The sequence below is a fragment of the Coturnix japonica genome, chromosome 7, assembly GCF_054131305.1.
Source record: "Coturnix japonica strain WE chromosome 7, WE-NBRP24, whole genome shotgun sequence".
Taxonomy (NCBI): Eukaryota; Metazoa; Chordata; class Aves; order Galliformes; family Phasianidae; genus Coturnix; species Coturnix japonica.
In genome coordinates this window covers 10,354,148-10,367,389 of record NC_140669.1, presented here as the reverse complement: position 1 = coordinate 10,367,389, position 13,242 = coordinate 10,354,148, and the positions used below count along the sequence as shown (strand labels likewise).

Sequence of the window (13,242 nt, the reverse complement as noted above, 5' to 3'; positions counted from 1 at the left end):
TTTGTATTGGTGTAATTGTACACACATCAGATACCCACACTGCACTTATTCCATTTCTTTTTCTCCCTCATCCTATAAACAAAAAGCCCTTAACTCACCTCTACTGTTCCTTAACTTCAAACTAACACATGATTCCACAGGTTATCTGTCTGGCACAGCCCCAAAGCTTTCCCTTTGCACAGTTCTACTTCCGTTACCCAATTGTGTGCTCAGCAGCACAGCTCATCCATCTACCTCCCAACATCCCCCTATTGCCTTCTTCTCTCAATCTCATAGCTGCCAGCCACGCTACTCTCCATCTTCACAGCCACATCAGCACTGGATACTCAAGGAACCTGTAAGTTTCACTCACCACTAACATAAAATTTTGCTGAGGTATGACTACTTCACCACTGCATTCAGATTCCTTTCAGGTCTATGTACCTGCAATAGAGGGGGAAAAAACAGAGAACAGACTGACTGAATACAGTGATTCTGATTTTGAATTTATGGATTATCATTAAAAAATAAAAAAATAAAAGAGAATAAAAAGAGTAATTATGTTAAAAAAAAAAAAAAAAGAGGAATTTCTTACAGAGACAACAAAGGAATTCTGTTTCTTAATAACCAGTTGCAGTGTTTTCATTCATTCAGCTTACCACCTGGAGATACCTGCTTTGGGCAGCACTGCCCTTTACTTTAAGGGATAAACACTCACAGGTATTGGAAGAGAATGTTTTATCTCCTCTCTCAATTTCTACTCTCTCGATTGCCCATAGGAATTGTTTTGTTTTTATTAAGATACAATTAATTGCTAGCAGATATCCATGGCTCCTCTATCTCCTACCAAATCCAATTTGAAAATGTGCAATCAAGCTAGTACAGATTCATGCCCAAAGAAACAAGTTCTAATAAGTCACATAGCCTTCAGATGCACCAGTGCTGGATCTGCAAGCTTCTGTTCTAGTCTGCTTAAATTGCAGGTAGGCAGAGTAAAATATATCATAGATGTAACCCTTACTCCACACATAGAAACTTTTTTTATTAACCCGATAATCTTAGAAGCCACAATACCTGTTCAACTCAAATTCCATAATTCTTGAACAAATAATCAAACTGTACAAAGCATTACAGATGCAGCCTCACCTATTTTTTTCCTCATCTCTACCAGGCATTTTCATCTGATACCTCTTCTGAGGTCACATTTTTGTCACCATTTCTACATACTTACAATTCATAGCCATGTCTGCGCACTTCTTTTTCAACTGGGGATCTCCTCGGATAAATCTTTTTATTCCCAAAAAGCACATTTTGCTATTGAATTCCATTCCATCTTCATTCTATGTTGTTTTCTCCCCACTTTTTCTTCCACTGATCTTTATATCATTTACACTCTCCTTGGTATTAAGCACTCATCATTAATCAAAATATGACATCATGACCAGTCCACATTAATTATGTAACTTTGACAGCAACTTTCCTCCATCATGGCAGTACTTTTAATATAACTCTCCTACAACTGGGTCACTATACACCTTTAATTCTCGTATTAATCCCCTTCTGTTCTAGCCGAAAAAGTGATTTCTCATACAATAGTGAACTTTCCAGTTCTATCTAGAAAGTGAAAAACTACAGGATACTAAAGAAAAACACAATTATAATTAGCAATAAAATAAGAACCGGAACTTACATATTCAGTATAAATACTTTATTATGTTAAAAAAAAGACAACTTACATGGATAGATGCTCTGTTAACACAAATTACAGATTTTCGTGAAAATACTGCAATCCTTTAAAGATCAATTTAGAATGCCTCTTTCCTCTTTCATAGTGATGCATTAGTTTGGAATTGGTATCAAGCAGAAAATACTGCAACACAGCAATGGCTGGTGCTTCCAAAAATGCTATGACAATGCAAAACAACAACAACAAAAACCCAATGAGGAATCGATATCTGGATTTAGGGTTTGGGGCTTTGGTCCTCAGCTCAACATGAATTGGCAGTAATTAAACAAATACTCAACTGACTGACTGCACAAATTTTTGCAAAAAACATCCCCTTCCAGAAGCCAGTCAGCTCTGGCAAATATTCTCCATTCTACCTCATATTAGAAATAACAATGGAACAGGAATTAAATGGAAATAATGTGAATTCCTGGAGGAAAAAAAACAAACATCATCATAATGCCAGCTCATTCAAGAAAAAAAACACTTCCCAATATTACCTGCTTATCCTGCAGTACATGTATGCATGTATATATTCAATGCAATACCAACATTTTAAAGTAACGTAAACGTATAAACTTCTCACAGACCAAATCAGTTTTGTTGACTATTATCATTTTAAAGGAATACTTTTCTTCTGTCAAGACCTTGGAAATGTACTACAAAAACTAATCAAAGCACTACAAAAAATACGACTGTAATGGTTAACTACATGAAATGTCATGTACACCATTTTAACTAAAGCGGACTGTTCCATTCATAACTTACCTTTGCCATTTTATAGTCAGATGAGAAAAGAGAAACGTCACTTTAAATACTGAGCTGCACAGCTTTTATCTTGGCACATCTGGATATCTATGATTATCAGTATGTAAACTACCTCACAAACAACAGTCAAAGCCTGACATGTAAACAGTTAACTACACATTATCATATAGATAATATCATGTTAGGATAGGCAGGTCTGAGTGTTGTTCAAGGCACAACATGGTCCCAAGGTATAAGGTTTCTCTCAAAAAGAGAATGTAGGGCTAGTGTTACAGAGACATGAAAACTCATCTGAAGTCTTATGCAAGAGACTTCTCTGTTAGCTGGTACAGAAAAAATAAAGCAAAAACAAAAATATTTCTGTTGTCCACACTTCATATTGGACAGCAGAAAAAGAAAATTAAAAGCCTTTGAATACCTCAGTAGTCACATCTGCATCTTATAGCACACAACTGTGTATCTGCCTGTGAGTTCAGCACACTACATTGGGAAGTTTCCAGTTCTTACTGTAGAAGAACTGTGAAGATATTTAATAGTAGTATTTTCATTACATGATAAAAATGTAACAACTTCTTCATGTCTCTTATTTACAGTTGATTTTGGCATAATATCAGCTAGAACAGTGAAAGTGGCTTGTGCTATTCCACTCATCTTTTGCTTTGGTGATAAAACAATGTCTAGGTTCATAACTCCAAAATGCATTGTTTAAACTACGATTTGTTTTTAAGGAAATTATATGTCAATGTTTTATGGACACTGTAATTCAGATAAATTGTAACTTGTTTTTGAATTTGGAGACTAAAACTGATGCAAATAGTACTTTTTTCAGTCTTTACATTTCGTATTCTTGTGCTGATATTTTAACTACACATGGTGTAAATGTTTTTACAGACAAGGGAAAATTACCTAATTTTTAAGGTTATGTAGAAATTTTTTAAGAACACACCTGGAGGATGAGAAACAAAAACACGAACTCCTAAATGCAGCTAATTTGCACATACCAGATAACAATTCTCTTGCTCTCTAATAGCTCACAAGAATAATTGACTTTTACTGTAAAATAGCGTAACAAAATCACTGAATCACAAAATCATGTCTGAGTTTTACTTCTTTTTTTTCCCCCAATGCATGTGCTGCTATAGCTTGAAATACAAGCAGGAGAGAATCCCAGTGCAAGAAAGAACTGTTCCAGCACGTATCTTCAAATGTGTAATTAGCAATTACAAGAGAGGTAACTTTTGTTATGTGCTGCTAGGTATAAGGCAGAACGTAATACTTGGTCATACTGCGAAGGAACTACAAACCAGAGAACCTGTTATGATCAAATGTCCATCAGACACAAGCCTGTTCCCCTGAAAATCACACAAGTGTTTCCAAAGTATCTCAGTCTCACTTTCTGTCGGAAAATCTCACATTGATGGAGCCTCCAGGAGTCAAAAGTCCATGGGTTTTGGCATGAACTGGTTCAGTTTTGGGAGAAACTTTAATCTCAAACTTCTGAAGCAACTGTGAAGACAAATAAGACCAAAAACTTTTGCTTAAAGTAAGAAACCTTCTGTGATAAATCCATATATATCCTTAATAATGTTACATTTAGTTTCACTTCATCTGTTCTGTAAAGAATTTTTCGTCTGCACTGTAGTTTAACTATTATGCTACACTCCAAACATGATCATTTGCAACCTTTTAAGCTTTTGAAAGATGAGTGTTAGACAACACTCCAAAGCAATATTTTTGTGCGCAATAACATACTGAGAAATGGTACATAGAAAAAAAAAAGAACCACAGCAATATATTTTTCACCCTGTAATGAGGTCACACATTTCTAACCTGAATCAGTGCAAGATGAATTTCCAGTTCTGCAACTCGTTTTCCAATACAACTTCGAATGCCGTAACCAAAGGGGATGGAACCGAAGTTGTCTACCCTGTCCAGATTATCTTTCCGCAGCCAGCGCTCAGGCCGGAACTCATTGGCCATTGGAAAATTCTCTTCGCTGTATGAAGTAGTGTAATGACATAGTGCCAGCTGCGTCTGAAGAAGGAAATGTTGTTTGTATGTATCAAATCCAATATACATTAAAAAAGAAAACATTTATAACTAAGTAAATTCAGATCCTTCAGCAGTGGAAATATATAGGCAAGTAAACATAACAGATCACATCTCATATACAAAAATGAAAATGAGATAACAGAATCATAGAATGGCCTGGATTGGAAAGGACCTCAAAAATCATCCAGTTTCAATCCCTCTGCTACGTGCAGGGTTGCCAGCCACCAGACCAGGCTGCCCAGAGCCACATCCTTGAATGCCTCCAGGGATGAGGCATCCACAACCTCTCTGGACAACCTGTTGCAGTGCATCACTGGAGTTCTTCCCAGAAAACTGCAGCAGAACCTACCCCTTTAGGTATTAGGTATCCTCCAACAATCAGGTCTTTCTGTGTCACTCTTCCATTTCCTGGTAATACTGGATATAACCTAGAGACAAATATTTATAAGAATTTCAAGAGCAGTAATTAATACAACTTTAAACATCTGGTTTCCAGTACAATATACATTCAGAGGACAAAGGTTCTTTGAACATACTGATAACCTTGGAGGTAAAAAGACCCTGAAGCATCTGTGAGAATATCATTAATACCAGAGTAAATTTATTTACAAGCAACTGGAAGTTGAGCTGTTTTGTCTATATCTTTGTTACATATACGTACAAGTACACAATCTGTCATTCAAGCTGCAGATATTTTTAACAATAGAAATTAGAATTAGAATAGCAATTAGAATTCTTTAGAATCCTCTTACTCCTCTCACCTCACTATGAGCATCTGGTTTAAACACAAAAAAAACCACAAACAATTGTGTCACATGCCTTCAATTTAAGTCAAGAAGCTTAAAAATGACTGTAGTGGCAGTGCGAAGTACCACTCTGTAGTGCAGGGGATTGAGGGGAGTAGGTTGTTACAGTCCTACATACAGAATAATAAAGTGTAAATCTCAAGTTTTCAATCATCTTAACAGACACTTCCAAAATATTCAATACTACTTTTACTTCACTGAAAAAGTATTTAACAACTATACAAACTATCTTATCTCTTTGTTTGGGTATCCTTGGACACAATACTGCCACATTAACTAATAGCAGAAGGAGCAAACCACAGTGGATACTAACACAAATATTAACACGGACCCAAAATTCCTTACAGCCACATTAAATTATTTTTCTTAATTAATGGTAGCTAAAACCCTTACCTCAGAGTTTCCTTCAGCACAGCTCTAATCAAAGGCAACTTGGGCACATCATGAGCAACAGGAGCTTGGTCTTTCCCCAATTTACTGATTATTTCCTCATAAACACGTTGCTGAACTTCAGGGTGCTTTGCCAACATATATATTGCCCAGGACAAAGTAAAAGAAGTCTAAGAAAGAAATCACTACCATCAAATCCAACAGGAGTAGGTTAAAACTTCAAGTCAAGAAAAGCAATGAGTTTTCAGCTGTGTGTTTTTTGTGTTTGCAGTTACAAAACAGACTGGCAACGACTAACATCTGGATTCCATAGGATGCTGTCAGACTTCACCACCCCCTCCTTCAGCCCTTTTGCACCTAAAAATCCTCCACATATAAAAACAATCCATGCTGATATTTCCCTGGTAAAGTATTACATATCAACAGAAAAAACAAATGCAAACAAAACTACATAAACAATACTGAAACATCAACACCCTCTAAGCAGAAACAGATCAAATTAACTGTTTTCAGTGTTCCATATTTCCACCCAGCTAAAAAATTAATGGGAAACAGGGTAACAGAATACAGCTCAGAACACTACCAACCCACTGTAAGCACTGAATAGTCTGTTTGCACCATCCTCAAAACACAACTGCTATTACCACAGTAAACAATGTGATACCATGAGAAGTACCTCCTACATCTTGAAAGTTCTGGAAATGTTTTATTTTGAGCTTGCAATTAAGAGCAATTTAGAATGCACATTCATCATAAAGGGAACCTTTAATGTCCTAAATTTGAACAGGGATATAACACTAAAAGAAATTCACAGACACTTTCTTTTCTTCTCCTTGTAATACTGAGTGATTTGATTGTCCCTTGCTAAAACACAACCCTACCCTATTCTAAGAGCTCAGAGGAGCTGGCAATTCTGCCAACTGCGTGCAAAACTCCTGTGATGTAACAAGTTTCTTCTCAGGTTCCCAGATCCTTCATAACCTCTTAAAAATTCTAGGGACAGCCAAAATGCTCTGCAGCCAAAAGCAGCCTTACAATTTTGTTTGAAAGCTTTTATATCTTCTAACCCTCCAGTTTCTATGACAAAAGGAGAACTGAAATGACAGCAGAACACTGGGAGAAAAAAGTTCCCTTAATTCCTGCCTCATACTTAAATGAGGAAATCACAAGTGTTGTCCTCTCACAGAATGATTGTTGCCAGCTGAGAAAACTGAGTTCAATGGAAAGAGAGACTCTCACTGGTGTGTATTTGAATGCTGTCTTTCTAATGTAATGAAAACTCTCTTACACACTGGAAATGGAAAATTAAGAAGTTTGAAAGATCAAAAAATGAGTAACTGTGTTTTACTTAAGAGCCAAAGATCAGAAAGCCCTCTAAACTCATAAACCCTTGGGATACTTAACCAAGAGATCCATCTTCAACATATAAATAAGCTTTACATATGCTCCTTATTTTGGAACTCAGAAGTAATACTATTGGGGTTTTTTTTGTTTTGTTTTCCTTAGAAACCTCATAAACTTTCTTAAACCAAAAAAATCTGCATTCAATTATAAAGCTTTTTCTTAAAACAAAACAAAACAAAACAAAAAAAGCCTTAAAAGATACATTTCTATTTAATCATTTTTACCTTAAGGCTATTAAACACAATCCTGTATAGTACCTTATTAAATTCATTCTTTTTAATATGTTTACAGTATTTTATAGTAACACTGTTCATTGATATTCTATATAACACCTTATACACTGTATATACAATACAGTAACTTTTACCTTTATATTCTGATTGTCACACTGAAGTTAATACATTGATTTCCCATGACAGGGCAGAGAAAAAGGGAATATATGTGCATGACCTTATAGTTTCTTAGAATACTCAGGAGAACAAATGCATTGGTTAGTCTAGCTTAGCCCACTCAAACTGTTCTCACTAATGTAACATACCTTGTACTCCAGCCTCAGTAACACTGAGTCCCATCACCACAGCTCTTTGCCTCACACTGATTGAAACTTGCCAGCAAAAATAGGGGAGAAGTGAGCTCACAGCTTCCCTACATCAGTGCTGGCTTTATGGACTTCAGCAGAAATAAGGTGTCAGATCCAAAATGACAAGATGTCATGACATGAATGCATCAGAAATTATGCCCTTAAAAAGAATGTACCTTCCCATCCCACCCCACCCTCATAGTCCCAAAGGTAGATGTGAAAGGTACTGATTAATAGAAACACCGTGCACAAGAGAAATGATAACAAGCTTACTGTGTCCACTCCTGCCAGGAGCATTTCAGTCATATTGGCATAAATCTCCTCCAAAGTAAGCTCCTTACTCACGAGGAGGTAAGTAAGCAGCCCACCATTCACTTCTTCTCCTTGGTCCAGTTGAGACTGAATAGACTTCAGTTTGTTGTCAACATGGATTTGACCTTTGGGATTAAAAAAAAAAGTTAAGCTTCTGTTTTTATTTCTCTTCTGATTCAGATCAACAAAGACAGTTCTTTCTTCTGCTATACACTACATAGCCCCAAATAGATACAATATTTTCATCTGTTTTCCGGGTGAAAAGCCAAAAGAGCTGTTAGCGGTGCAGGTCTCCTTGGGTACTCATGGTGAGGAAAACCTGAACCAATAGAAACAACCTAGATCACAACAGGAGAACAGTAAGCATGGGGAAAGGACACGAGAGGATTCAGATTCTGATGGATGGACACAAGAGGTTACAGGGGCAAAGGAAGTTTGTGGTTGAGTTCTATGCCTACTAAAGTGGCTTGTTTTCTGATGATTGCAAGAAGTGGCAAACCATGCAGAGCATCCAGCAGATCAACATACAGCAGCAATTTGGAGTTCAAAACCATAGAACTGAATCACAGTGAAGGCAAAGATGAGGGGCAGCAAGTGCAGAATAAGACAGTACATGGCAAGGATAACTCACTTTTTCTTAACTCAGATGACTGCAGCTTTATGAATCAAGTAGCAAAGAATGTTTAATTTGCAAACAACATACTGCAGTACAGCAGTATATTTCTATGCCAGCTTCTGTGCTTATATATATATCTATATACACACACACTTCACAGTGAATTTAATTAATCTCTCTCTCTCTATTTTTACTTTCTAGTCAGTTTTAGCAGCCATCATTCAGAGTGTCTGAACGAGATCTTTCTGAAGTCAAAGCTAATTAGGCTCATTAAAACCTGAGTGGCTTAAGACAAAATATTTGCAGAGATCTCAGACCTTGAGTGAAGACTGAGCACTGAAACAGATGTAGACAAATAAAAGAGCATTATAACATAGGGGTGTATTTACAGCACACTGGTAAAGTTCTTTTTAAACAACACATTTTCTTGAAAAATTGTTCTGTTTAATACAAAACCTACACATGTTTTATCACAGATCCAAATAATATCAAGAATTTCTTGATATACAGCCTAAACATTTTGTTGAATTTCTCCAGAGGTCTTACTCTAATCATTAATCAATATTTCAGATGGAGTTTTGTTGTATTATCACAGCATTTCTTCTGCCTCCTTTAAATGGCAGAAGAGGAATGTACTAAGTCCTGTTCAAACACACATAGCACCTGCAGAAATACAGTGGGAATTAACTCTACTATTAAACCTTACTGAATTTGAAGAGTCCATCCCAGGATCTGCAGAATTCTCTCCAGGGTTTAGGAATAAATGGACGAAGCCATCTGGGAATAGCACCCGCATACATAGTGGTCTTAAACATACTGAACATCAACTCCAGAGCCTCGATATATTCAACAGTCTGTTGTGGGACGTTGTTTTCCAGGCAGCCCAACCTGCATTCATACAGAATAGTAGCCACACCTGCACATACGAGATCAAAGAATTTGCTATTCACTTGCATATACATATATTAATAAGTTGAGAAATTAGAATTCTAACACAAGGGAACTACCTTCAAAAAACTTGCAGTTACTCTCACTGCAGCTATAAGTAAATATAAAAAGTTAAAATATTAATTAAAAAAAAAAAAATCCCAGCTAAATATTGACACAATAGCCACTGTCCTTCTGCAATAACATTTAGCATGAGAAGATATTCAGGAATTACAAGAGAAGCAGAGCAGCCCTCCAGCACGTTTGCTGTTTTTCCCATTACACTACAAATTCTAAGCTCTCCTCTGAGCACATAGCGAGATATAAGTCCAAAGATATTGCTGGTAACTGGTGACAATGCAGGAGTTTCTAGTAGTGGCTATGCCTTTCATGATCCTGATAAGACAGTAGTAAATGGATAATTAGTACACATGAACAGATAATGAGTATACAGTACACCACAGTGATTTCACTGCACTCCATATAAATATATTCCACTTGGCCCTGAAAAACAGCAGCTGTCAGACAATATTGCAAATGAAAATACTGATTCTTGTTCAGAACTTACTATGATTTTTTCATGTGGTTTTTTAGATGTATTGTAGCAACTGCCATTAGAAATCTCTTTTTCACCCCCATCCTTCTTGTTAATAATGGGTACAATATGATGTTTAACCTCTGTCCTGCCCTCCATCAAAGACCCCATGAATCCTCAAGAATATACAGAGAGATACAGAAATTTTCAGCAATTTCCATCTAATTCTGCTGTGGGTTTTTGTTGTTTTGTTTTTTCTTCATATTTCTTCTTTTCTGGCCAAAATAATTGCTGCAATCTGGCTATTTGTACATACTCTTCTTTCCTTAACTTTCCTCCATCTGAGATATTTTCATATGTCTTTTATTTCTCCCAGGCATCTTTTAGCAACTTCCAGTTCATATGCATTCTTTTATTGCTTAGATAGTCTCTCTTTTTTATTTTAAATCTGGCATATTGGGTTCCCTGAACAATTGACAGCGAGTTCAGTCAAAAACGCAGCTGATATAATAAATAAGCACGTCAGGCACATTATAAATGAATAGCTAAAAGAATGTGAGGAATTTAAAACTAATCTACAAGCTGAAGTGAATCTTTAAGCTCAGAGTTTAAAACTCCATAACATTTGTAACCCAGTTGAACACCATTTTTAGATATTACTGCTGTAGAACAGATCTTGATTATTTTTGCCAAACAGGCAGTTATTTGATGCTGCATCTTGAAAGTTCTTGCAAAACTCAAGTTATTCAGCTGCATGTCTGCAAAAAGTGCCTGTGTTTTTTAAAGGTTTGACATATAATATTAGCCGGGAAGTATTGGTAATGGTTGGACTAGGTGATCTTCTAGGTCTTTTCCAACCTTGGTAATTCTGTGATTCTGTGATAATGAGATCAGATTGTATGAAGTCAGTTAAAGGAATGTGTGAAACCCATCTCACCATTAGATCTCTGAAAGAACACACAACATCCCATACCAGCTTGGGCTGAAGTTCAATCTAGCACAACATCATCTCTCTACTGTTTGCTGGTGCCAGGTTATTTTAAGGCAAGCATAACAATCTCACACTTGGTGTGTTGTAGGCTGGGGAAAACAGTATCATTTCTCCCAGTATGCTATGAAAAGAATTTAGATAGATCACACCGTGATTGCCTATCTGCAATTTGGCCAGCGGTGTATTAAACTGACATATCTTGGAATATAAACTATTAAAAGGTTTACACTTTTATTCTTGAGATGTAGATAGAAACAAGGAATACTGGAAAGCAGTCAAGGCCTTGACTGTATGTCTTGCTTATATATCAGCATTTCCACGTGAAACGTTACTTAATACAAAGTACCTCTTTGGATTGTACAAAGCAATTCTATCAATATCCATTTCCTTAAGCTGGGAGAGCTGCATACAAACACAAAGCATCACAGTCCCCATTTCAGATTAATCACAATAAGGTAACAGTAACATATGACAAAAATAGCTAAACATAACCATGTTGCTTTATATTAATCTTTTCTTATGGGTATTACATAACCAAGACTTACCTTCCATTGAGTACTTGAAGAAAAGATTATTAACATTGGTCACTGTTTCCCCATCTTCCTCTTGACTTCTGAGGGTGTGGATTCTTTTAATTAAATCTGTGACGACTTCATTGACTCCTCCAGAGTAAACTGCCACATCTTTGGGTTTCAGAATCTTTTGCCTCAGTACACTTCTCATTTTTAGCCACTGTTCCCCCTCTCTAGACAAAATAATAAATCATTAATAGTGTCTATACAAAATTATTGCATTTTGCCACCATGGAAGCAATAGACTGGCTCAGAAAATCACTTTTCCTCTAAATAAACAAGCGATGTCAGTGCTGACTGTGGGCAACTCCCAGTGGCAACTAACCACACACTCATACATGCACTGTCAGTTTACGCAAGCTTCCCCCTGCTAACCACATGGATATCTATAGAAAAGCCTGGATTCTCAAATGACCTGCGCAGTCTTTCAGAAGAACGATTAAAATCTTACAACAAAACTTAAAAAAAAATGAAGGCATGACAGAACTTACGCTGAAATTAGTCCTGTAGCTCTTCCTCGTAAGTCTCTGTATTCCTGCCACGATTCCATGTTAGCTCTCTGTGGTGCTCTACCTTCTGACCGGAGCACTTGAGCAACCATATCTCGATCTGCAATGGATACAACAAACTGGGGACCAAAGTGAGACTTGAAGATCTTTCCATATTCCTGAGTGTGTTTTTGCTACAACGTCACCAACAAAGAGAAACAGAAGTAAAATATTACTAAGGAAACTGAGAAGGAAGCTGAGATTTAGTCACAAACCGAGTCAACCCATCACACCTAGAATTTGATTCCTGGATTTTTAGTCATGGAATGGTTTGAAATATCACAAGAAAGCATCAATGTATTACTGGGGAAAACCCATTAGGAAAATACAGGGGCCACACTGACTGAAAATACAGTTCTAGGGCACAAAACCATTGGTGAAATAAACTATTGAGAAGATGGAAGTATACAGGGCATTTAAAAACACAAGTATCTTCAGATCAAATAAATTAGAATTTCGGGGGATGAAAAGAACAGGGCAGTATGTGAATTTGAAGGTATAACAGAGAGATACCCTAATTCACTTTAAATGCCTTTAATGTACCTACTGTAGCAGTTTACAAAGAAACGCTTATAGTTTCTTCCACCTAACCTAGGATAGTGACAGTGTAACAGCCTAATAAAAAAAACCCTTTGCTTTGGGACACATTGATGAACAGCCAATTCATGACATGGATTAATTCTGAAAAAGGAAGAGAAAGTTGAAGCATTATTCCAGCAGGGAGGTTTGTTTCGTGGTTGATCCACGAGTTGTATGATTCAAGCTGGAGGCGAGCAACAGGCCATTAAACATAAAGTGATGAATCAGTGTCTGAGGAAATGTACTGATTATTTTCAACAAGTTTAATTCCGATGTTGTGAAATGAAACACAACAACCAGGAACTTGTTTGGAACAGAGGCTCAGCATCATCCTAGGGGAGAAAATAAGTCTACAAAGGAACAGTCAAAACCATATGAGGACTTAGATTGAAGACTGGTTAAGGTGTTAAAAGATCTTAAAAAATTAAGCTAGTGAAAGTCCAGCACTGACCAAGAT

The 13,242-nt window shown here is 36.7% G+C and overlaps 1 protein-coding gene across 1 annotated transcript in view; it reads right to left on the bottom strand.

Annotated features, from left to right (window-relative positions):
* Positions 1-1,672: 1,672 nt before the first annotated feature.
* CYP27C1 (cytochrome P450 family 27 subfamily C member 1) overlaps positions 1,673-13,242 on the bottom strand; it is a 14,820-nt gene continuing 3,250 nt past the window's right edge. The window contains exons 2-9 of the mRNA XM_015868842.3: positions 12,150-12,340; positions 11,632-11,831; positions 9,340-9,549; positions 7,979-8,142; positions 5,725-5,891; positions 4,875-4,953; positions 4,304-4,507; positions 1,673-3,979 (exon numbers count right to left, since the gene is read on the bottom strand). Of these exons, the coding sequence (XP_015724328.2) occupies positions 3,863-3,979; positions 4,304-4,507; positions 4,875-4,953; positions 5,725-5,891; positions 7,979-8,142; positions 9,340-9,549; positions 11,632-11,831; positions 12,150-12,340 (1,332 nt within the window). The 3' untranslated portion in view covers positions 1,673-3,862. The remainder of the gene's footprint in view (positions 3,980-4,303; positions 4,508-4,874; positions 4,954-5,724; positions 5,892-7,978; positions 8,143-9,339; positions 9,550-11,631; positions 11,832-12,149; positions 12,341-13,242) is intronic.